The sequence below is a fragment of the Bactrocera neohumeralis genome, chromosome 5 (assembly GCF_024586455.1).
Source record: "Bactrocera neohumeralis isolate Rockhampton chromosome 5, APGP_CSIRO_Bneo_wtdbg2-racon-allhic-juicebox.fasta_v2, whole genome shotgun sequence".
NCBI classification, from domain to species: Eukaryota; Metazoa; Arthropoda; class Insecta; order Diptera; family Tephritidae; genus Bactrocera; species Bactrocera neohumeralis.
Genome location: NC_065922.1, coordinates 72,346,562 through 72,370,711, shown reverse-complemented (window position 1 = coordinate 72,370,711; position 24,150 = coordinate 72,346,562). Strand labels below are relative to the sequence as shown.

Sequence of the window (24,150 nt, the reverse complement as noted above, 5' to 3'; positions counted from 1 at the left end):
TTTAGGAAGAAAATTATGTTATATCATTGCAAAGAGTAAGACTTTTATTTGTTAACAACTAAAATATATTCAAGAGCATGTAATTTTTAATTATTTAAGTTCATAATTATAATTTGCAAAAAATAAATGCAAAATAAAACAAAAGAAATAATTTGAGTTCAATTTTTGAGTTTTGTTTTTTTGAATGTACACATTGTTTTTGGTATTAATTTTTTCTAATTATATAACATTTTAGGTGTGGATGTTTTTGCTTGTGCTTATGATTTTGAAATATTAGTATTTAAAAAAAAATTACAATACTTTCTTTTTTTTTATAACGCAAGATTTTTCGCATAAAATTTTTTTTAATACAATTTCTGAATTAAAAAAAAATAAAAAGAATAAAAAGTTTACAAGTTTTATTAAAAACATGGAAGATTTTCTTTTATTTACAAATTTTATTAAAAAAAATTGTACGTAAAAAATCTTTTAATACAAAAAAATAAGAAAATAGTGTAATTTTTTTTTCATATTGATGGAAATATTTTTGTTTTTACAATCTTGTAAATTTTTTTTTAATTTTTTATTATCATTTGCTAAATATTCATATATTTTTTATATATTTTAATGTTTCTCAAATTTGTCAATTAAAGAATTTACACACAATTTGTTTCTTTAAATTTTATACGCATTTTTTTTATTAAAAAAATTTAATTTTTATACACATTTTTTTTTTTTAATTTTTCATTTGTATAATTTTTAATTTTTTTATAGTAAATTTTTTTTAATTTTTCGTTATAAGATGCTAAAAATTAAATATTTTTGTGAACACAATTTTTTTAATTTTTCTAAAATTTATGTATTTATAATTTTTTTATAAACATTTCTTTAATGAAATTTTTGTAAAATTTCTAAATTAGAAAAAAAATTACACTAAAATGCTTTTATGTAATTTAATTATTATTTATTTTTTTTATTTAAATTTTTTTTAATGTTTTTCAGTAAAATTTCTTTTAAGTCATTTTTTTTAGATTTTTTGAAATTTTTGTTTTTTTCATTTTAAATAAAAAATTTATTTAATGCGAATTTTAAAAATTCGTTAATTAAGTAAAAAAAATTCACGCACAAATTTTTTTTAAAGAACATTTTTTGTAAAATTTCTTTATATATTTTGCTCTGATGCGAAATATAAATTCTTTAAATGAAAATTATTTCATATTTCAAATGCGAAATATTAATTTTTTTATGTAAATATTTTACAAATTAAAATTAAAAAAAACTGCACAAAAAAATCATTTTAGTGTAAATTTTTGTAAATATTTTTCTTTAAATTTTTGTATTTATACATTTCTATGGTTTTACATTTTGCTTTAATAAAATAATTTTTTCCACCAAAAGTTTTCACTACAAATTCTCATAAAATCAAAGCACACAAACTTGCTTCGGACTTTATTAAAACCCCGATATTAATTCAATTTGATCATTTTAACTCCACTTTAATAAATAAAACAATAAAAAGTAAATAAATCGCTTAAACCCCAGCAGCTTACGTCGGCTTCAATCAAACTAAAAAAACACATTACGCACAAAAAAGCGAAGCCACCTTATCCACAATATCCTTCCAAAACAAAAAACCCAAAACCCCCAAAATTATGCTAATAAATCTCGGCAATAATACAGAAGAAAAAATGAGCGCATATGTATGCACATACAAATGAAATCTCAACCGCAATTTATCAATAAATGCCATAAAATATGCAATACGTTTTCACTCGGCGTTGTAGACGGCAACGGAGGCTGCGGCAATGGAAAATCATATGTGTTTCTTGTATAAGTACACATGTACAGAGATGTATACATTAGCGGTTAATGATAACCCAGTGTGGAAAATACATACAACTTTAGAAAAGCGCGAAGAACACACGGAGATCTAGTTACTTTGACTAAACAAATTGGACCATTAGTAGAATAGAGATACCTCAAAGCCTTAGTGTGAAACTTTCCATGCTCTGAATCTGGAATATAATTTCTCCATACTCTGATAATCTGTGGTCCTGTTTCAGTTACCTGACTAAGCCAAATAGATGCCGGCACTTTAGAACTTTACTATATAATACGATACTTTCCATACTCGGAATATAAAGTATAATCTATTTATCCTGATAATCTGGGGTGTTGCTTCGACCATTACCAGATATTCTTAAAAATCCTTTAAAAATAAAACATATGTGGGAAAGAAGGATTGCGAATGATCAGTTAGGACCGAGCTCGAATTTACGACCTTGAACTCGGCCTATAGAAAAACGAAAACTGTGTGAGTTGGAAAGGGCGTGAGCTTGAAATCCATATATGAGTGGAAAATAATCAGAAAGATTAGCCAGAACAAAGTTCGAACTAAAATGTATGTATGCCCTTGACCTCGGTCTATAGATAAAATGAAAGAGTGTGAGTTTCGACTCATTTATGGAAGAAGAGAAATCAGGTTCGAGCACGAACTAAAATTTGTTCGTTTGAACTCGGTCTACTCAAAAAAGAAAGAGAGCGTCTATGGGAGTAAATAATCGAGAAGATTAGTCAGGACGAGCTGTTGTTGTTTGCCGAATTGACAGTACTTGACCAGATAAAAATCCGGGTCCGTTCCGATTACGTGAACCGGACTGCTGTAGGAATGAATCGGGACGAGCTCGAACCAAATTGTATGTACCGGTTTGTAAATAAAAGAAAAAATTGGGCTTGAATTCCAGCCATCACTGAAAAATCAGCAGGCAGATTGGACAAGGCGGAGCTCGACGTCCACAGAAAAAAAGAACGAGCGCGAGGTTCAATTCCATTTATGGCAGAAAAATAATCGGAAAGATTTGCCAGGACCGAGTTCGAACTAAAATATACGTTTATAGAAAAAAGAAAGAGCATAAGTTGAACAATGTCCCTGGGAGAAATAAAATCAAGAAAATGAGCCGGACGTATATATGTCCTCGAACTCGGCCTATAGAAAAAAGAAATTGATTTCAATAGGCAGGAAAAGAAGCAGGCAAAAGGCAGTGGGAAAGAAAGAGAGAAAGATAGAGAGAGGGATCGAGAGAGATAGTCTCTCTCTCTATCTCTCTGAAAAGCAACATCAATGAGTTAATAATTAATACTGCACAGAATTGCTTTGTGGAGTCTAGGCTTATCCTCTTTAACAGTTTTTCGAACGTTTCACAAAGTACATTTCAGCAAAGTGGTTCCTCTGAGTTCCTGTTTCATCATTTTTCATTCTGTAGGTCTCCATGAAATCTACTTAAAAGCATTTAAATGCTTTTCAAGTTCATTAAGCATTCACAAAGTTCACTGGGTTCACCGCTTTCGTCATCAATTTACCACTTTATCTTCAACAATACGGCTGATACATAATAGCGCACACATCGATATTTTCCGTTTGTGGCTGATTGCGTTGTGCGCCCAAATGTATACTATCATGCTGCCAATTTAAGGATATGTCTTCATTGTCATTGTTATTTTTCATTGTTATTGTTGTGCCTTTATGGGCATGTTTGCTGGCAGCGTTATTTTTCCTTACAATGAAGGTATGTTAAAGAAAAATACAACCAAAAAATTTCCCTTTCGCCTCAATTTGCCAATGTCTACACGCAGCACACACAAATTGTCTACCTGCTGCCGAGCAGTTGTTTTATGAGCGTATCCGTTGCGGATTGTATATTCTTCGCGGCTCTACAACTGTAGACGGGAGTGTATGGCGGCTTAGCCGGAAAGTGTCATTAAAGTCGCGCGCATTCTTACACACATCGATTGGTGTGTCGCGCAGCGCCTCATATGCTATCAAATATCAGGGACAGAAACGAATGAAACCATGATTGCCTCTGGCAACAAGCTAAAACATACGCTGGTAGTAATACGACTCGAAAATGAAGGGGGTAAGCGCAGTGTTTGTTGGTCTGACGAGCAGAAATCGTGCCTTATGTAGGTTATTGCTCATCAGTATTACCTGCAGCACTCGCGTCAGACGCAGGTGAGTGACGCTACGTATGCCGTTGCATACTTTTCGGGTATGCTGATATTACGCCTTATTGGGTATCAGATTGCATGTTAGTCGTCTCTAAATATCCGCTACACAGTTACTTATACGAATGCCCAGCTCAACGCAGCAACCACTAACTGTGCGGCCTACTAACTAACTGCTTACGATATATGGTGCCGCAGATGTAAGTTTGTTAGCTTGTCCCCAATAAATATAGCAGACTTGACATACAAATAAATAACCCAGCAGATGGAGTGTGGATAGTTAGGACAACTGATTGGATCTATACTGAGCTTCAACGCCCAAAAGTGGGCAAAGACATTTTTCTGCAGTATTTCCAAACTTTTTGATGCTGACTTAAAGCATATTTGGATTGTTGGGTATATGGTTTTGTTTTTTCGGAGAATAATGAAAAGTTGTATATGTTTTTCTTAATTTTAAAGAAGAAATTAATCACCTGTTATACATACTATTTTAGACAAATATACCATAATCACTTTCTTAGAAAAGTTTCTCAATGAAAAAAGTATAAATCATGTATTTAAGAAAAGCCTGTTCAAACAATAATGATCAAATATTGAGATCTATATGTTCAAATTAATTTATAAAGAGTAAGAGAATTCTAGAAGCAAACACATGAGGTGAACGAAAAAAAAATATTTTTACGTATTTTTCTTTAAAAAGAAACAAATTACTTATACTAAAATTTGCGACTACTAAAAGGTACTTCATTATTGGTTAAAAATTAACAATCTCTCCGTCTGCTATTCCCACAATATCTGATCACTTCATCAATATCTATTAATACGTGAATATATAATATATTTTTTTCATCGCCAATGAGTAGGCATAAGAAAAGTGTAAAGCGCCAATTAAAGTAATGGGCCCAAAGGGAATTTAAAGGAAATTTATAAACAAGTGAAAGAAAGCAACGAAAGAGACATAACAGCCGAGACAGCAGCTTTAAAATAACGAAGCAAAAATTTTTGAGGAAGCCAATTACAATTTCAGTTCAATTTTGATAAAATCCTAAAAATAATATTACCGAAGAATGACACACCAGATCGGGTTGACATTTTCGTAAAGGTTGCAATGACACAGGTTATGAAGTCGAGCGCACAAACGAGTCTGAGAGCGAGAGAGAATTGAGTCAAAGAGCTTAAAGTGAGACTAAAGGAAGGAGGGAAAATGATATTTAAATGAAAAGCGAACAAAATTGGAGCAATTGAGAGATATTGAAGAAAAAAAGTTATTATTAGTTATTTTAGCGAAAGAAATAAATTTAAGAAACAATATTTTTTAAATAAAATGTGCTGACTGTATAAATAGTTAGAAGACCGCAGTGAAGAAGATGGAAATTTGAGTGAATAAAAAAAAAAAAACAAATGAAAACTACGTATACTTCAAAGAATAATGCTTAAGAGTTTCCAGGTATAATAATTGTCTTAAAAATCTTTAGCAAGAAAATGCAAATAAGAAACAAAAAGAAAGGGCATATATGGCTCAAAAAAGACGAAACTTGTTTCAATGAGTTATTACTACTTTTTCAATTATTTTGTTAAAAATATTACTAGAAAAGTTTCTTTTATTAGAAGAAAAGCAATTTATTGGTGGTTAAAATTTTTTTTGAACAGAAAAAAATTAAAAACTTGCAAACTTACTTTTACTTTTCGTATTTTGTTAATTAAAATTATATAGTAAAGGTCAAAAATAATAGCGAAAGTGAAAAATTATTAGTAAATGAAAAAATAATAATTATAAATATAACACAATTCATCAAGTGGGAAAAATCTTAGATATTAAAAGCATTAATATTTTTTTTTCTACAAATTTATATATTAAAAGTATTTTATTTTAAATATATGTGGACTTTCAAGAGCGTAGAGCCAATGCCGCGACGAAAAAATTAAAATTTTGACCGTAAAAATAAAAAAATACATAATGCAGTATTTAAAAAATCGCAAAAGGAAATTTATGAAGTAAAACGTCTTTTAGAAACAAAATTTAAGAAACAAAAAACATTATCGTCTTTATAAAACTGATTCAACATATCCTAAACACTTGACAAAGCTGTTATTAGCAGAAGATATAACGAAAATAAATAGAAATTATTAATAAAAAATATTAAAATAAAAAAATTTAAATAAAAATGAAAAATATATATACATTTATGTAATAGGAAGTAAGTAAGCAAATATATATGTATGTATATGTAAATAAATTAATTTAAGTTTAAATGTAAAACTCTCTCAATGTCTAACTTATATACAGGTCTAATTTTATTGTAAAAATTAAATAAAAATAAGACAAAGATATTATTATGCATATGTGTACGTATTCGTGTATGTCAATAACTTTCTTAAACTTAAAATTAGTAAACACTTATGTAGGCCCGAAGGTATAAATAAATTAAAGCACACTTTCGAGCGCAACGCCAAGCTGGCTCTTGGCATCTATGACTTCTATACATTATAAAAAAAAAACTAAAAACACAATAACTAGTGTTTAAATTGTAAGAAAACTGCGCATTAATAAAATAAAAATCTAACAAAAATTTTAAAAATTTCAAAAAATATTGAATTTCAAATTTTAGAAAAAAAAAATTTACTTTTCCGAAAAAATTATTTTCGATTTTTAAAGTTTTGAAAATTTTTAATTTAAAAGTTTTAGGAGTATTATAAATTTTTCGAAAATAAAATCTGTTAAACGCATGAAGACAAAATAAAAAGATACCAAGTGTATCGAAATATAAGCGAGTACTTTAAAAAGCTAACTGCTAAATGGGATACTTATGAAAATATTTACGAAACTATTAGCGACAAATGTTATGAATGAAATAGAAAATTTCTAAGCAGTAAGAAAAAAAAGTTGAAAATAGAATATAGAACAGCAGTATTACAATACAGCAACAAACTTATGACACAATGAAACAAAAACAAATAAATAAATAAAAATATATAATCATTTCAAAATGATTACAAGCAAAATTAAGTATAATGAAGACCTTCCGAGACACAAATTTGCAACATTTGAAATATTTTTGACTTGAATGACATTGAAACAATATTAGATTCCATAAACTAAAGAACGCACTAAAAAAAAATAAAAAAAAACACTGGGCTTAGCACGTGCAAGACAGTTTTAATGTTACGTCTACCCAGGGTTGCAAATGATACATTAAAAAATTATTGAACAAAAATTTCAATTGATTTTTTTTAAATTAAATTTAAAATATAATTTTTTATTATAAAATTAAAAAAAAAAAAATTAAAAAACATTGAAATAAAAAATAAAATTTTCAGTGTTTTTAATTTTTTTAAATATTTTTTTAATAAATAATTGAAAATTTTATTTTTTATTAAAAAAATTACATTTATAAAATAATTAAAAATTTTGTTTTTTATAATTTTCAATTTTTTAAATTTTTTTTTATATTTTTTTAATAAATATTTGAACATTTTATTTTTTCTTAAAAAAATTACATTTATAAAAAAATTAAATCAAAAAATAAAACTTTTAATTTTTTATTGAAATAAAAATTTTACAATTATTTATTAATATTTTTAAGTTTCCATTTTTTTATAAAAAAAGATTAAATAAATAAATTGAAAATTTTGTTTTTTATAAACTTTTTTTTTATTTAAAATTTTATTTTTTAATTTAGTAATGAAAATTTCATTTGTTGCAAATCCTTACATTGAACACTTAAATTATTTTCCACAAACATTAAAAATAAAATTATAAATTTTAAATCTAAAACGTTTGAATGAAAAAATGTGCAACCCTGGTCATACTTATCTCACTAGATGTTTATTCCTAATACGGTGAAGATTCTCACAAATTTTTAACAGTTAAAAACAAAGTCAATTGCTGATTTTATGATTATTTACTCTTAAACAAATGTTTTAACTCTTATGTTTTCAACAACTTCCTTCAGCATAAAATTAAAAAACAAACTTTGCATTGCAAAACGGTATAATTTAAAAAAAACTTACTATGTATTTACTACCTATGCCACGTACAATGGGAATTGAGAACTGGACTTTACACACTAACCTTTTATAAATACAAAATCTATACTAGTTATATAAATGGAACAAACATATGTATACATATTTAATTGTGTATATTATTAACAGCACTATTTGTAAGAAGCATATGCTCCTATTAAGAAAAAATCATGGAAATTAGAAAACTTAGGTGCAAAGTAACGGTACACGCATAAATGTATACAGACTATACACGAGATGTGAAGAAAACAAGTATATATATCATAAAATTACCATTAAAATTGTGCAAATTTTTCCAATAAGCAAAAGATATTGAAAAAAATATATTATATGTAAATGATTTAATTCAAAAGGAATGAAAAAATGTAATTTATATAACCACTTACCTAATATTCAGAAATTCTTATGAAGTGTATTGATTAGGATTAGTGACGCTCCAGTATGCTTTTGATGTTTTTAGTTTCATTTTAAGAATGATATTAAAATAATTGCACTTGCAAGTTTAGTTTTCGACTTATTCGTAACAAATTTTAACTATTTTTTAATTATAGTAATAAATTTTTCGAATGAATTAGCTTCTATATAATACTTATTTATATTTTACTTTTCTTATGCATTTAAAAAAATAATTAATATGTTTAATGGCAAACAATACTTTTTAACACTTTCGACAACTCGAAAAATACAAACTTCTTTTGAAAGAATTGAAAAAATTAAATTAAAACAGTCAAAATACGCGAAAAGGCATTTAAAAAAGCACATAACCTAAACAAATTGCAAAGCATAATTATGATATTTCCGATAAGCAATTATTATTAAATTATTAATTTATTATCTGATTCTGTATTATTATTACCATTACATTAATATTTAATTATCATTTAATAAATATTCGCGTATTACTATTAAATTATTATTTTTTAAATTATTACCGAAAGTGAATGTGGCACATATTTGCGAATAATAAATATTTTTGTGTGTTATAATTAAAAACACACTTATAATTTAAGCATTGAACTGCCTCACCCTTTATATGCGACGCACTGCATACGGACCGCACATCAGCAATGCACCGTTGCCGTATATTTTGTTATTCTCTTCAAGTTTTATGCTTTTACGTTGATTTTCTCATATTTAATTGTTGTTTGCATCACATGCACTCGTTGTCGTGCTCAATGAGAACTACCGTTTAAAGCGACAAAAACTGCGTTAAGAACTTTTTCCATTATTTTCAATATGATATATTGCACTTCTGAATTATATTATGCTTTAATTTAATATTATTAACAAATCCAATGGGTGAAACGCATAATACTTTTTATGAAACACTTTTATAACTGAGCAAGCCGGTGCTCACACAAATTACAAATAAGCAGCAACTTGTTTGCTTATGCACAATTATGCCGACACAAATTATTTAACTTGCGCACTATATGTTGTTGCAATTTTATGAGAAATATGCACTTTAATTGTTTATTTCACTTTTTTCAAGTTTTCTTAATGCTTGAAACACTGATTTAACACTTAATTTCACATCTTAACAACTTACTCCTTTTATGCTGCTTGCACGTGGTGGAGAAAAACAACGAGTGAATGCCTTACACATATAAATCGATTGCAGTGGTGAGAATTATAAGTCGGATACATGGTGCGCAATTAAAAAGCAAAGTAGAGGAATTGTTTAATTTTAACGTAAAGGTGTATCAATAGAAATTTTAATTTTTTAATATTATTTTATTAATATTACTTTATAAAAACTTATTTTAAATATAATTTTATGAAAAAATAATTATTTTTAAATATTGTTTAAAAAAACCAAGTTTAGTTTTTAAATACTATTTCATAAGAAGAATTATATTTGAATATCATTTTATGAAAAAAAAAATATTTTTTTTATGAAACCCAATTTTTATTTTTAGTTACTCTTGCATTAATAAAAGTAATTTTTAATTAAATACTTTTGCATAAATAAAATTAATTTTTAAATATTTTTTTTGAAGAAACAAGCTTTAACATTAAAGTATTATGAAAATTAGATTTAAAAAAAATTTTAATTTAAAAAATTTCGAATTTTAATTTTGTTTTGTAACAAAATTTTTTTAAATATTTTATAAAACTAAGTTTTAATTTTTAAATATTCTAAAAAAAACATATTAAGGTATTATTTAAAAAAATATTAAATTTTAAATTTGAAATATTTTTTGTAACAAAAATTTTTTTAAATATGTTATAAAACTAAGTTTTACTTTTTAAATATTATTTTTAAAACAAATTTAAAGTATTATTTAATAACACAAACTCAAAAACTTTAAACTTGAAATATTTTTTTGTACAACTTTTTTTTTAATTTAAAAAACTAAATTTTAATTAAGAAAGAAAAAATATTTAACATTTTAAAAAACTAAAATTTTTTTTTAAATATTAAAAATTACAAAATATTTAACATTTTAAAAAACCAAATTTTATTTTTAAATATTTTTGAAAAACAAATTTTAATTATTTATTTTTATTTTACAAAAAAGGGCAATATTTAATTTTTAAGTATTAAAAAAAACTAAATTTTAATTAAAAAAGAAAAAATATTTAATATTTTTAAAAATAAATTTTAATTTTTAAATTTTTTTAAAAACAAATTTTTATTATTTATTTTTTAATATTATTTTATAAAAACAGTAAGATTTAATTTTTAAATACATTTTAATAAAAAAGAATTTAAATTTTTAAGAACTATTTTATAAAAAAAATAATTGTTAGTGTTATTTAAAAAAATTACTTTCTATTTATGATTATATACAAAACGATTTTAAATTTGAATTTTTAATTTAATTTTTTATAAAATTTTAATTTAAATTTTAAAAATTATTTTATATATTTTTTTAATTTTTTAACATTACTCCATAAAAAAACAATTAATTTCAATTATTATTTTATGAAAGCAATATTTTATTAAAAATATTATCAAAACCACTGAATAAATATTTTTAACGAAACATTTTTACTACTGAGGCACCCGGTATTCACGCACTAATTGAGAAACACTCGCTTTCATTATACGCAAATATAACGAAGCAAAATATTTAATATGCGCTTCAATTACCAAACTCATTCTAATTTATTTTTTTTTTTTTGATAAATCGTTTTTATTATTAATATATATTTTATTTTTTTTAATTAATTTATTTTTTTTATATATGTACATTTTTTTAATGAATTAATTATTTTCATTAATTTAATTTATTTTAAATTATATAATTATTATATAACTTATTTTACGCAATTTGCACGTGAAGAAGAAAAACTAGTGAGAGACCAAAAATCGATAACATCGATAGGAGTTATAAGGCGGTTACACATAAAGTGCGAAGTAGTTAAATAAAGGAGTTGCTTAAATATTTTATACTGAATTACACATATTGATTAATAAATTTATGAAAATAAATTTTAAATTTTTTAAGTAAATAATGATATTATTATTAAATAATTATATAATGATATTATTTAGGTATAAACTACCGAATAAAAATATTCTTATGGAATGGTGTTATGGTACAATCGACTTACTCTCCGTTAGTTTACCATATAAAATATCTAATTCTATTTACTATATATTTTATGAAGAACTAATGTATCTAAAATAATATTATATATCAACTGTTTTAGTATTGAAACTCAGAACTCTACCAAAGGTTTCCTTAAATTTAATACCAAGACTATCTATTAATATGCACAGGCAATTATTTAACTGCGAATTTAAAGACACTGAAATGGTTGAGCAAAGCACTTAAAACAGACATTTTAAAAGATATGATTTGGGTGGTTTTTAAAAAAATAACAAAACTGATGTGATCAAAATTTTAGTTAAAACAAAATAACTTTTTCCTTTCAAATATGGATATTATTATATTTATTAGAAATCTTATAATCAATTCATGGTATGTAACTTCGATAGATTTAGCAAAGTTACACACCAATTTATATCAAAGTTGAGAAAAAAGATTTTAAATATTAAAATCACTGACTTTAAATAACATAAAATTAATGAAACGAGAGTTTTAAAATATATTTTTCACGCCAAGCGCTGAGAAAATTGATAACAGCTTATTTTATCAGATAAAATATTTGTCGCAATTCTACTTCGAAGTTTTGAATGTTTTGCTCAACCTGTTAAGTGACATACACTGAAAAAATATTTATTTATTTTCCCTCTACAAAATCTATACACTATAAAAAATACTTGATAAGAAAATCGTAAAAGGACCCTCCTGAATAAACTACCAAAAGCCTTTCCTTTTCAAAAAGACTTCAATAAAAATATTTATAGTTATAACAAAATATGGAAAAGAAGTAGTAAGGATGACAACTATTTGTAAAACTAACTAAACTTAAAAGTAAGAAAATATATGAATAAGCAGAAAAAGGTATATAAATTATTTAAATTACGCATAAGCCAAAAAGAAACTATAAAATATAAGACATTAAAAAGAGCGAACATAAAAAAACTTTAGAGAATAGTACTCGAAAAATGTTTGAAATGCATATTTTAAAAATCATAAATATACACTGCAAAAATTGTCTATTTTTAAGTGTATTAGTGGTGTAAAATACTGTTGTTAAAAGATTTTAGGAAATTTAAAAAATATTATTTATGTCTATTGAGCTGTGGACTGTAAAAAGGCAAGCATAAAGATATTAGAAAAAATTTAGATGTGAATTAATGTATTGAAAATAAGTTTTGAAGTTGAAAAATAAAGTACGCAGTGTTGAACTTTTTTTCAAAAATATATTATATTATTTAAAAAATTATTTTTTATGAATTAAAGCAAAAAATTAAATTTATTAAGGAAAATTTTTAGTTTTACAAAATAGCTTTTTAAGCTAACAAACTTTCATAATTTTCTTTAGCAATTATCAGAATTATTTTGGAGTATATTTTTCAAAAATTGATGAATGAACATTTATTTGTTCACTTCTTTTATCAATAATGGAAAAATATTGGAAATAATTTTACCAATAATATGTTTTAGTAACTTTATGATTATGTCAGAAAATATTTAGGGTACTAAAACATTATTTCGCGCAGACTGATATGGAAAAATATGGTTAATATAAATGTAAAAATTATATTTAATTAACTATGATAATTATCTAACGGATCTGCAGTAATTTTCAAAAAATAAAATCTGTTCCAAAAATTTCGAAATTTTGTGTAAAACAAAACTATTAATAAAAAATTAAATTACAAAAAATGTATAGGAGAAGAAAATTATTTTTTAATTTTTTTTAGCTTAATTTACAACAAAAGTCTAAAAAAATTTAAAAATAAAAAAAATTATTAAAAATTTAAATTAAAAAAATGCAAGAAAAATTAAAAAAAAATTTATTTTATTTAATTTTTTTAATTTAAATTTTCTTTAATTTTTTTTTAATCTAAATTTTCTTTAATTTTTTTAACTTTTACTTTACATTAATGCAAATATTTTTTTATATTTCTAATATAAATTAATTTTTTTTTTATTGAAATTACAACAAAAATTTAAATATCTAAAAAAAATTTTAAAAATTTAAGAAAAAATGTTTAAAAAATCCAAAAATAAATTTTTGTAAATTTCAAATTTCCGTACAAATTTAAGAAAAAATGTTTAAAAAAAACCAAAAATAAATTTTTAGTAAATTTCAAATTTCCGTACAGTTTTCCTCAATATTTTATATAAATTTAAAATTTTTCTTTATTTACATTTGTTTTGAAACTTTATTTGAAATTTTTTTTAATTTATTTATCAAAATTTTTTATTTTAATTAACATTTTTAAATTAAAAAAAAAAATTTTAACTTTTTTTAAATTTCTTTTTGAAAATTTTAATTTGTTTAGTAAAATAAAAATTAAATAACAATTTTTTAAATATTTTCATTTGCAAAATTAAATTTCTTTCAAGTTCAAACTTTTTTTCAACTCCATCAAAGACGTGACTGCAGCATAAGGCGCAAGTTTAATGCAACAGATTTTATGCAGTTGAAATTAATTGGAAAACAAAAAAATTAAGTAAATACAAATGAACACATTTTAAATGTGCAATTGACATGCAAATTGACCGTTATTGTAATCTATATGTATACACACATGCATGCATATATACATGTGTATGTATGCCAGCAGACAAATAAACACAGATGCACACACATACACCTGCACTTACCTACCCAACAAGCGAATACGAAATAACTGCATATGAAATATAAAGAGAAAAAAGGACAAACAACAAAGAAAAAAATAATGAAACAAAGAATATATCTATCGACAATTGTATTTAGAGTAACTGAATTCAGTGTGCATTTAATTAAATAAATACATATATAAATATATTAAAAAATACAAAATAGATTTATTTTATTTCTTTATGCACAATGACAGGGGTAAGTAAATAATTGGTGTTAAAGGACAATTATCAATTGAAAAAATATTAATATGTATTTATGGAAAAAAGTATAGCAAGCGCTAGAAACAATAGCGAGGAGTATGCACTGAAAGTATATGCCGAGGTGATGTGCGCATCATATGATTTTTTTATCCGAAAATATAATTTTGTTAACTGCATAAAATATAGTTATAATAAAAAAAAAATTATATTTAAGCAAAAATCCAAATTTTATATGACGTGATAGCAGTGATCATATGACAACACTATGCAGTGTGATGTGATGTGATTAAGCTGAATTATTATACAATCAAAATCATTAAAAACTAAGCCAACGTTGGAAATCTTAGCATGAAATTATTATTTGGAGTTATAAACGATTGTATAGTAGGCAATCACGTCGTGCGCATATCATGTGATATAATTTTTAGAGCGGTTTACATTTGCATTTTAATAGTTTCTACAACTTTTTGTTTTTAGTAATTATATATATATATATAAAGCATAAAAAAATTATTAAAATATGACTAGAGAAACGTAAGACGACGAACCTTTTCTTACTAAGACTTTTAATTCAATGTCATATGATCACAGTAAATACAATTGATGCCATACCTTGATTTGATTAATTAACAAGCAATTTCAATAAAGATTTAATACGTACATGAGTGTGTTATTGAAAAAATATAATAAAATTAAATTATCACACAATATCTGCAATGTTCTGATTTAATATCACATGATGAAGATCACGCCATATGAATTGAAGGCAATGATTTCTAAATTTTTAACACAGCAGATACACGGAATTGTTTTTAAATGTAATGCACTGCATTTAAAAAAATGAAATCTAAGAAAATCAAAAGTTTTGTGATGCTACTGAAATCATATGATGTCAACAAGTGTAGATTATATGACACATGTACTATAGGAAGTGACGTAAAAGAAAGTAAATTTATATTTGGAACGTAAATTTATATTCATACATCACATGAAGTAATGATGTCTTGTACAGATCACATGATCAAGATCACACGATGTGAATTGGTGGCAATAAGCAAAATTTATAAATTTTTAACATAGAAGCAGCACGCAAATGCTTTTAAATGGTATAAAACGTTATGATACATATGAAATGCACACATATCGACGAAGTCAAGTGATATCAACAAATTGTAGAACATATGTACGTTATATTTATATTGGAAAAGGATGTAATCTAGACAGTAACTTTATAAAAAGCTTGCTTAAAGGTAGTGAATTTAAATTTCGAAATTTTCATACATCACATGAAGATGTGAAGTGATATACATATCACATGATTCATATCACGTGATATTTTTTGTCAAAATTTATAAAAATGGAAACAATAACCAATGCAGTCCATACTAGTTAAGCGGAATTGAATACAAATCCTATGATACATTGATGTAAAGCAAGAATATTTGTATGATAGCGAAGTCATATGATGAAATAAAACACACATGTTGACAATTTTACGGTTATGCTTTGCTTTAGTGTGAGTAACGACATTATGTATTTAAAAGAAAGCGATATTGAAAAAATATGTGATTCTAATAGCTGCAATGATGAGCAGATCGCATCATGCGGCATCGCGCGATGTGATATATTTGAAGAAATATATAAAAGTTGATGTTGTTAGCCATGCAATAGTATGATTGAGCGGAATTGAACACTTGGCACTTGAAATTTTGTTACAAATCAAAAACATTTTACGAAGTTACAGTCATGCGATGCAATACTATACATCACATGATGCAAAATTTTTAATGTGATAGCATTTATTTTTAAATTTTTTATATAAAACGTTACTTTTTGTTAATATATATATGTGTGCATAAATCTCGACTTTAAAAGCTCACTCACAAAATTTCATAATGCACAGATCACATGGTGTATGAAATCACGATGTGATGTGGTGAGCGCACTAAAACTAAAAGCATGAATAATATAAGTACAGAGTGAAGTAATATGAAAAACAATATGCATTTTAAAGTAGTTTTCCATGTTTCGTTCAAACTCTTTTATATAGTCACTAACCCTCCTATCACTTCCCCCTTCATGTTCTATAACTCTCAGCCTCATACACAAATCTCACTTATCTCCGCAATTACACCTCCAAAAGCTGCTATAGTGGAACCCCATTCATGCAACTTCGTATGGCATGATTCATAAAAAATTTCTACAAAACAATAAAAACAACAAAACGCTTTGTTTCCGTACATTTTCCCTCACGCTTTGTTAAAAAGTGGTGTGAAATGAATCAGTTAGTTTAATTTATATGCTTATTAGCATATATTTCTGCTACAAATCGGTATATTTGTGTACATTTGTGAGTAAGTGTTACGACTCTCAATGAAACCTTTCGTTTTAGGCGGTGAACTTGTGTTAATTAAGGCGTTCAATTGCGTACTTACTTACGTAAATCAATACCAAGGTGAGTGAAAGCGGTGGGGCAAACTATATTCGATGCAATAACGGCTTTTTAATTCTAAAATCGGTGTCACTTTCATATAGCAAGAAAAAGGGTGCGCTTATACATATATAAGGATGTATGTATGTATGTATATATAACACTTATTTATATACATAGGTAGTTGTTTACTATATATAAACCGATTTTATTTATTTCTGGTGAGTTTTTTAAGGCGCTTGTATGCTCAATATAAATTAATAGTGTCTTGCTCTTATTTGACAAGATTTCAAATTGACTTCTAATAGAATTGAATGTCGCTCGCTTATCTCATGTTGGTCTATATGTGCGGGGGCCATGGAGGTCAGAGCGTGTTGTTGTTTTATTTTATAATTCAATTGAACTGAAATTTTTACTTTTTTCTACTATATATAAAAAAATGTGAAAATATACATACATTTATATGATATGAATATACTTTTATATAAAGGTTTCTAAATTTTGTTTCATAAATATTTTGAATTTTTTCAACATTTAAATAATATATGAGGCATATATTATATATACATATATCGTCACCTAAAATGCAAAACAAAGTATCAGCAAAAAAATCGAAATTGAGTTTTCTATTGCTTACAAAGCATTACATTTATTTAGTATAGAATTTTAAACTGCCACTGACAGACATAACCAATATATTACCAGTATGTAACCAATATATAACCAGTATGTAACCAATATGTAACCAATATATAACCACTTTATAACCAAAACTCAAATTTTGTTTCATTTTGAGTGATTTCTATTATATCGTTTTTCTTTCGCCCGTAAATTTATGAAAAGTGACGTTACGTTATTTTGCATTTTAGGTGACGAAATATACTAAAAATAAATTATCCCTGGGTTTCATTAAGATCCCTCACATGCAATCACCTATCATATGGAGTAAAGTGTACATGTATGTACATACATCTTTTATTCAGAAATTAAAGTACTCAAGTATAGAAAAATATTTGTTAATATTTAAATGATTAAAAATGTAATTCTGAATTTTGCAAAATTTAAATAATTTTTTTTTATATTCATGATAATTTGTTACTCGAATCAAAGTAATTAATATATTAAACTATTTACTCGTATTTAAATTTTTGAACGAAATTGTATTTTGAATTTTGCAAATTTTTTATTTTTTCGAAATTTGTTATTTGAATAAAAGTACTAAAGCATAGACAAATATTTGCTAATATTTCAATTATTTAAAAAATTTTAATTTTGAGTTTTGAGAATATGTACATTTTTTCTTAATATTTTTTCCAATATTTTTGAAGTCTTTTATAATGCCATACATAGTATTCCGTGGCTTTGATAAATTTTATGAAATATTAATTATTAAAAATGCACTAATTTTAATTTTTCTTCTGCGATCACGAATAAGTATTTTTTTTTTCATTATTGAAAAATTTATTTTTCTTTTTAATCTTTAAAGCTATTTATATACAATTGCTGATGTTTCAAAAACATAAAAGCAAAAAATCGGTTATACATTGTGACAAAAAAGCAACTGTAATTGAATTTCCCGTGTAAAAACATTAGAAAAATCAAGTAGGACTGGAGTCCTGTTCTTAATTACTATGTCAAATATGAGCGCGATCTGTCAACCAGTTTGTTTACAGCAGCTGCTTAGGTCGGTACACAACAGTAATGCGTTGGGAATGCATAAAAATATCGAACAAAGAATTTGTCTCAAATTTTGTGTTTCCAACCGAATTTCGTGTGGAAAATCGTTGCAAATGTTGGAAAAGGCTTATGGTGATTTAATTTATCGAAAACATAAGCCTACGAATGGTCGTGAAAACGTTGAAAACATGCCTTGTTCTGGACGATTTTGACCTCTTCAACTGATGAAAATATTAAAAAAAAAGTGAAGGATATGGTGCTTGAAAATTGTCAGGCAAATGTTAAAGAAACGGAAAGATTTTGTTGGATATTTTGGATATGAAATGCGTTCTTGCTCGACTCGGCCCGAAAAAGCTGAATTTTTTCACAAAGAGTACAGTAAACAGGTCTCTTTGAACATGCTTGATCGTGCGAATTCCGATCCCACATTCATGGAAAGCATTATAACTGCCGATGAGACATGGGTTTATGAGTTTGACATGCAAATAAGTCAACAATCATCAGAATGGAGGGGAAAAACGAGCCGAAACCAAAAAACAACACGCCAAAACCTCTCAAAAAGCAAGGCCAAACTCAAACATAAAAATGTTTTTACAATTTTCAGAAAATCATTGTCTTTACCGTCGACAACTACCCATGGTAGCGTGCTCTCCCACACAGCCAACCGTCATCTTCATCACGAGCAGCAGCACACTATGCATACCTACATACACATACATATTTATGTAAGTAATGTATGTAGTTATTTCAGCCTAACAGGTTTCTGCGTTGCTTCTGTACGATTCTCAATTCAATGTCTACTCAGTCAGTTGCCGGAATTCGTACGTGTCAGTCGAACATAGTCGCTAGTGCACAGTTAACAAAGTGTATTTCGACAAAAGAGCGAAGTTATTTTTTTACCAAAAAGTGTAAAACTAAAAAAAAAATAAAATAAGTAATATTATTCACTACTTTGAGGGCTAAGTGAAAAGAAAAGCAGCGAAGCCATGCGTTTCAAGATCAGTCACACACTTTTCGTGTGCACTGTGTTGTTGTTGTGTGTGCTGCAGTGCGAATTTGCAGGTAAACAAAATAAAAAATCTGTACACAAAGCCTGCAAAGAGTTTCCAAAAAGCTACCTGTCAGAGAGAACAGTGTGGTGAGATGGCGAAAAATGCTTGTGAAATAAATTTCTTTGAAGTAAAAAAATAATCATAATTAATTAAAATAAATAATGGAAAAATAAAAAAAATAATAATATAAAAATAAAAAAAAAAAATAATATAAAAATAAAAAAATAAACAAAAAAAATTAAAAAATAATATTGAAATTAAAAAATATAAATATAGAAAATAAAAATTACTATATAATAAATAGTTTTAAAAATGAAAAAACCAAGCAAAAATAAAATAAAAATAAATTTAAAAAATTTAATATATGGACAAAGCAAGTTATAGTAATGAAAGTCAAAAACCAAAATAAAAACCTTATAATAAAAAATTTTAATTTTGAAAATTTTTGATGAAGAAAAATTTCATGAAGAAACAGATAATAAAAAAAAATTGGTTTTGAAGAGTTTTAATGAAGATTTCATGACTTTTTACCCCGTAATCTTTATTGGATTGACAAAATTTCCAAAAAAATCAAAATATAAAATATTCTAAAAACAAAAATTTCTGAAAACAAAATTTTATATTTCGATTTTTTTTTTTAAATTTTGTCTATTTGGATGAACTGAAATTATAAATTTTCGAATAAAATTCAAAATTCAGCAGAATAAATTTAAAATATTGAAATAATAATTTTTCGAAGAATAGCAAAGAAAATTTTGTGCATAAGAAAAAAACAAAAATTAAAAAAAAAAAATTTAAAAATTAAAATAAAAAAAAAATTTTTAATTAAAATTTATATTTAAAAAATAAAATAAGTTAAAGAATATATAATAAAAAATGTATATCAAAATACTAAAATTAAAAGATTATAACCAAAAAAATTAATTTTAAAAATTTTTAATGAATATAATAAAATTTTGATGCAAAAATTTTTAATGAATATAACAAAATTTTGAAGCAACTTTGAAAAAATTAAAAAAAAAAAAAATAAATAAATGAAAAATTCTTAAAATTAGATGAGCTAAATCTCACTGAAGCTTTTTTTGAAATTTTTCTTATCTGAGTTTAATAAATAAAATATTTGTGTGTCAACGCTTATCTCCACATTCTGTTCCATCGCGCTTGTGTGCTAATTCCAGAAAAATAAATATTTGAATAAAAAATTAAATAAATTTTAATTAAATTTTTCTAGCCAGCTACAAGACCGAGATCGAGATAACTCCAGCGCCACCGGAAGAGCAGACAACAAAGAAGTCCGGCTTTTTTAGTCGGTGGTTTGGTGGTGGCGGTGATAAGACCACTACCACCACCACACCGTTGCCACCACGAAATGTGCCGGCCCCCACACCATCCCAACCAACGCTGAATGCACCGCGTGTACAACCAAACAACGCTGGCGCACAAAAGCCACCACCATTTTCCATTAACCCAAATGCGCCGCTAATGCCGCTGGGACCACGTCCTGACACACCTGAGTCATCGCCCTTCGGTGGCAATGGCTTGCAGCCACCACAGTGGCCACAGCCCACGCCGCAGTCATCAGCACAAACTCCAACCACACCAGTCGGTTTGCGTCCAACAGCCGGCAGCCCGCAGCAACAACGTCCACAAGCCGTACCGACAGCAACGAACTTTGGCGGTGCCGGTGGTTACGGCAATGCTGGTAATGTGAATAACTTTGGTCGTCCGGGTACCGCACAACCGAATTTGCCACCTGGTTTTTCACCATATCAACCACCTAAAGCCCAGCCATCTGGTTTGGATCTTAGCTATGGCGGTGGCGCACGTCCACAAGGTGGCACAGCCGGTCGTCCCGGTTTCGGTTTGGCACCATTGACCAGCACAACGACCACTACTAGTACCACAACCACGACAACAACAACAACACCAAAACCAAGTCCACCCGGCAGCGCTATAGGTTTGGATATGCGTAATGGTTTCGGCGGCATTGGTGTATCGTCCACGACCACTACACACCGTCCTTCGACAACAAAAGATGATTTCCCACCTTTGCCACCACCACGTCGGCCTTCCGTGGGCAAAGAAGACTTCCCACCACTACCAACACCACGCACCCCTGGTAGCCCCACACCAGCTTCACCTCTACGACCTTCCTCTCCTGGCGGTAGCGCACAACCCACACCAACCTTTGCCTGGGGTTCGCCTACACCAGCCTCACCATCACGTCCAGGTGGCGGTATCATAGCACCAGCTTCACCAACGCCAAGCAGTCCCACGCGTCCAGGTACTCCTGGCGCTGGTGGTTCTGGCGTTTCGTTTGTGCCACACGTACCCGGTCTCTCAACTACGGCAAGACCTGGTGCTGACAGCAGTGCCAGTGGTAGCTCAGTTGCTAGCGATGACGAAATACGCGCTCTAACTGAGCAGCTCTATGCTAAAGAGCAGAGCTTGTTAAATTTGGTGCATGTCAATCCGCAGGGCAAAACAAGGTCAATTGATAGCACGGACGAGGCGCCGAATCCGTAAGTAGGCTACAACAGAAGCAAGCTTTAACTACAAGCTATTAACTTCCTCTCTCTATTCAGTCTCTTCGAAGTCGAACCTCGCGCCTATGATTCACCGACCGTCGCTAAAATGCGTGCACTTTTCGATAACTACGAAGAGGATACTCTGGCCAATGAACATGTGACCGTCAATGAGCGTCGTGAAGAGAATGAGTTCGTCGATGCAGTAATGGGCACGCAGGTCATGCGACAGGCCATGCTTTTCTTGCAGAACAAAGGTAAGTCAAAAAATTTAAGCCGCGTATTTACCATATATCACACAATACATTAACCTTCTGCTTACTTGTAGGCATTGTAACACCCGATCCCAAGACCCATCGCGATCTCGTTAAAGAGCTTTGGTTTACACAGTACTCACGTGGACAGGGACGCATCGGTAGTTCGGGCTTTGAACATGTTTTCGTGCACGAAGTAAAGAATGGCACGCTGATTGGTCTACACAACTGGGTGTATTTCGCAGACGAGGAGAAAGCAGGCCGCCTGGACTATAAGGGTTATCTGCATCAAATCGATTTGGGCAATGTAAGTGCGAACGAAAACGAATCATGATTTGACATATATTATTTATCTTCCCTTTCATTCCACAGAAAGCTAAGGTCCTGAAAGTACGCTTCAGTCATAAAGGTGTTAATAAACCGGTTAATGGTGTCTTTGCTGGCACCTCACCCGAATTGGAACTGGCTCTCTACACAGTATGCTTCCAGCTGCGCCCCGACCGCACATGTCCTGTGTCACTAGGCAACCAGCGCTTCGGCATTGTCACCTACACCTGGCGTTATCGCGGCAAGCATCTGATTGGCAGCGCCTTCCCCGAAATATAAAGACGTTCGTGAGAGTCTAATGAGATTTATAATCTTACGTTTGTACGAAAATGAGATTTCAAGTGTAGTTTAATTAGAAGGAACAAATAAACCAAAAAATATATATATTTTTTAAAGATTTGTTGTAACTTCATCTTCTATTATTAAATATAAGTCACTTTTCGCAGCGGTGTATGTACTTACTGAATAGGAGTGTGTCTTTGCTTGAGATTTTCCCATAGTACGTACAGTACGAACCAAAATTTGTAATTTTAAGAGAAAGCTTATTCTTGAGTATCTACAAAATTGCTGGTAGTTGTGCGTCCTTTTAAACTAACCTCAACTATTTTTTAGTGATTTCGTGCTCCTACATAAATTTTATATGAGAAATCAAGTGAAAAGAAAGGTTTAAAATCTTGTAGACTGTTATAAATATCAAAGCGATCTCATCCTACGAGATTAAATCGCTATTGGTTAAGGCTAGCGATCTTAGCTGTAACCTATTCCGTCTTACTTGGATAAGGGAACAGAAGATATAGATAGGAATGAGTTGGTAGATGAACTTGACCGCTCTGACTACCAACCCGATGGGGGTGAAACCTTTCTGCGCTGTGGGGTTCACATAACATAAGAGAATCATTCCGGAAAGAGGAAAAGGTAGAGAAAGATAAGCAAGCAAAACTCCTACTGGGTTGGTACAACCTCAAGTGGTTCAAACAAATAATAAACCTTCCTTAAGACATATTTAGACTCCTCGTCTCAATAGATAACGGCCATTGCAGGTAAAAGAGGCAGCTATATATAATATGGAGGTGATATGGAGTGAAACTCCGGGACATCTGCTCCTAGAGTGTTTAGCAATCTTTGGACACAGAAGCAAGGCTCTGACATTCACGTATTCTAACAGGTGACATATCGCCTCTTTAACACCTAGCTAAATTTTATAAGAAAGCTGGGCCTCAAATTCATATCGCAAGCTCTTAAATCGAGAACCAGAGAGCGAGCTAAAAGTTTTCCAAGTTGATAAAGTAGCGAAAACAGTCTTTAACTTGCTTGCGGACAGCATATAGAGGCACTCAAGCTTTTTAAGCCCAATTACCAAGCAGACGGCTTCGCTCTAAAAGCTTCTATTTCCTGCACACGAGAGCTTTCTAGCTTTAAAGTATGTCAGTGAGCTTTTTAAGCAGAGAATGAAGGTTTTGC

At 28.1% G+C, this 24,150-nt stretch overlaps 1 protein-coding gene and 1 long non-coding RNA gene across 2 annotated transcripts in view; one reads left to right on the top strand and one right to left on the bottom strand.

Annotated features, from left to right (window-relative positions):
• LOC126758223 (uncharacterized) overlaps nucleotides 1-24,150 on the bottom strand; it is a 196,122-nt gene that overhangs the window by 32,647 nt on the left and 139,325 nt on the right. The gene's annotated exons all lie outside the window — the stretch shown is intronic.
• On the top strand, nucleotides 19,324-23,081 carry LOC126758202 (endoribonuclease CG2145). The gene is made up of 5 exons (XM_050472321.1): nucleotides 19,324-19,593; nucleotides 20,815-22,105; nucleotides 22,169-22,365; nucleotides 22,437-22,669; nucleotides 22,735-23,081. Exons 1-5 carry the CDS (start codon nucleotides 19,518-19,520, stop codon nucleotides 22,966-22,968), a joined length of 2,031 nt encoding a protein of 676 aa, XP_050328278.1. The 5' UTR covers nucleotides 19,324-19,517; the 3' UTR covers nucleotides 22,969-23,081.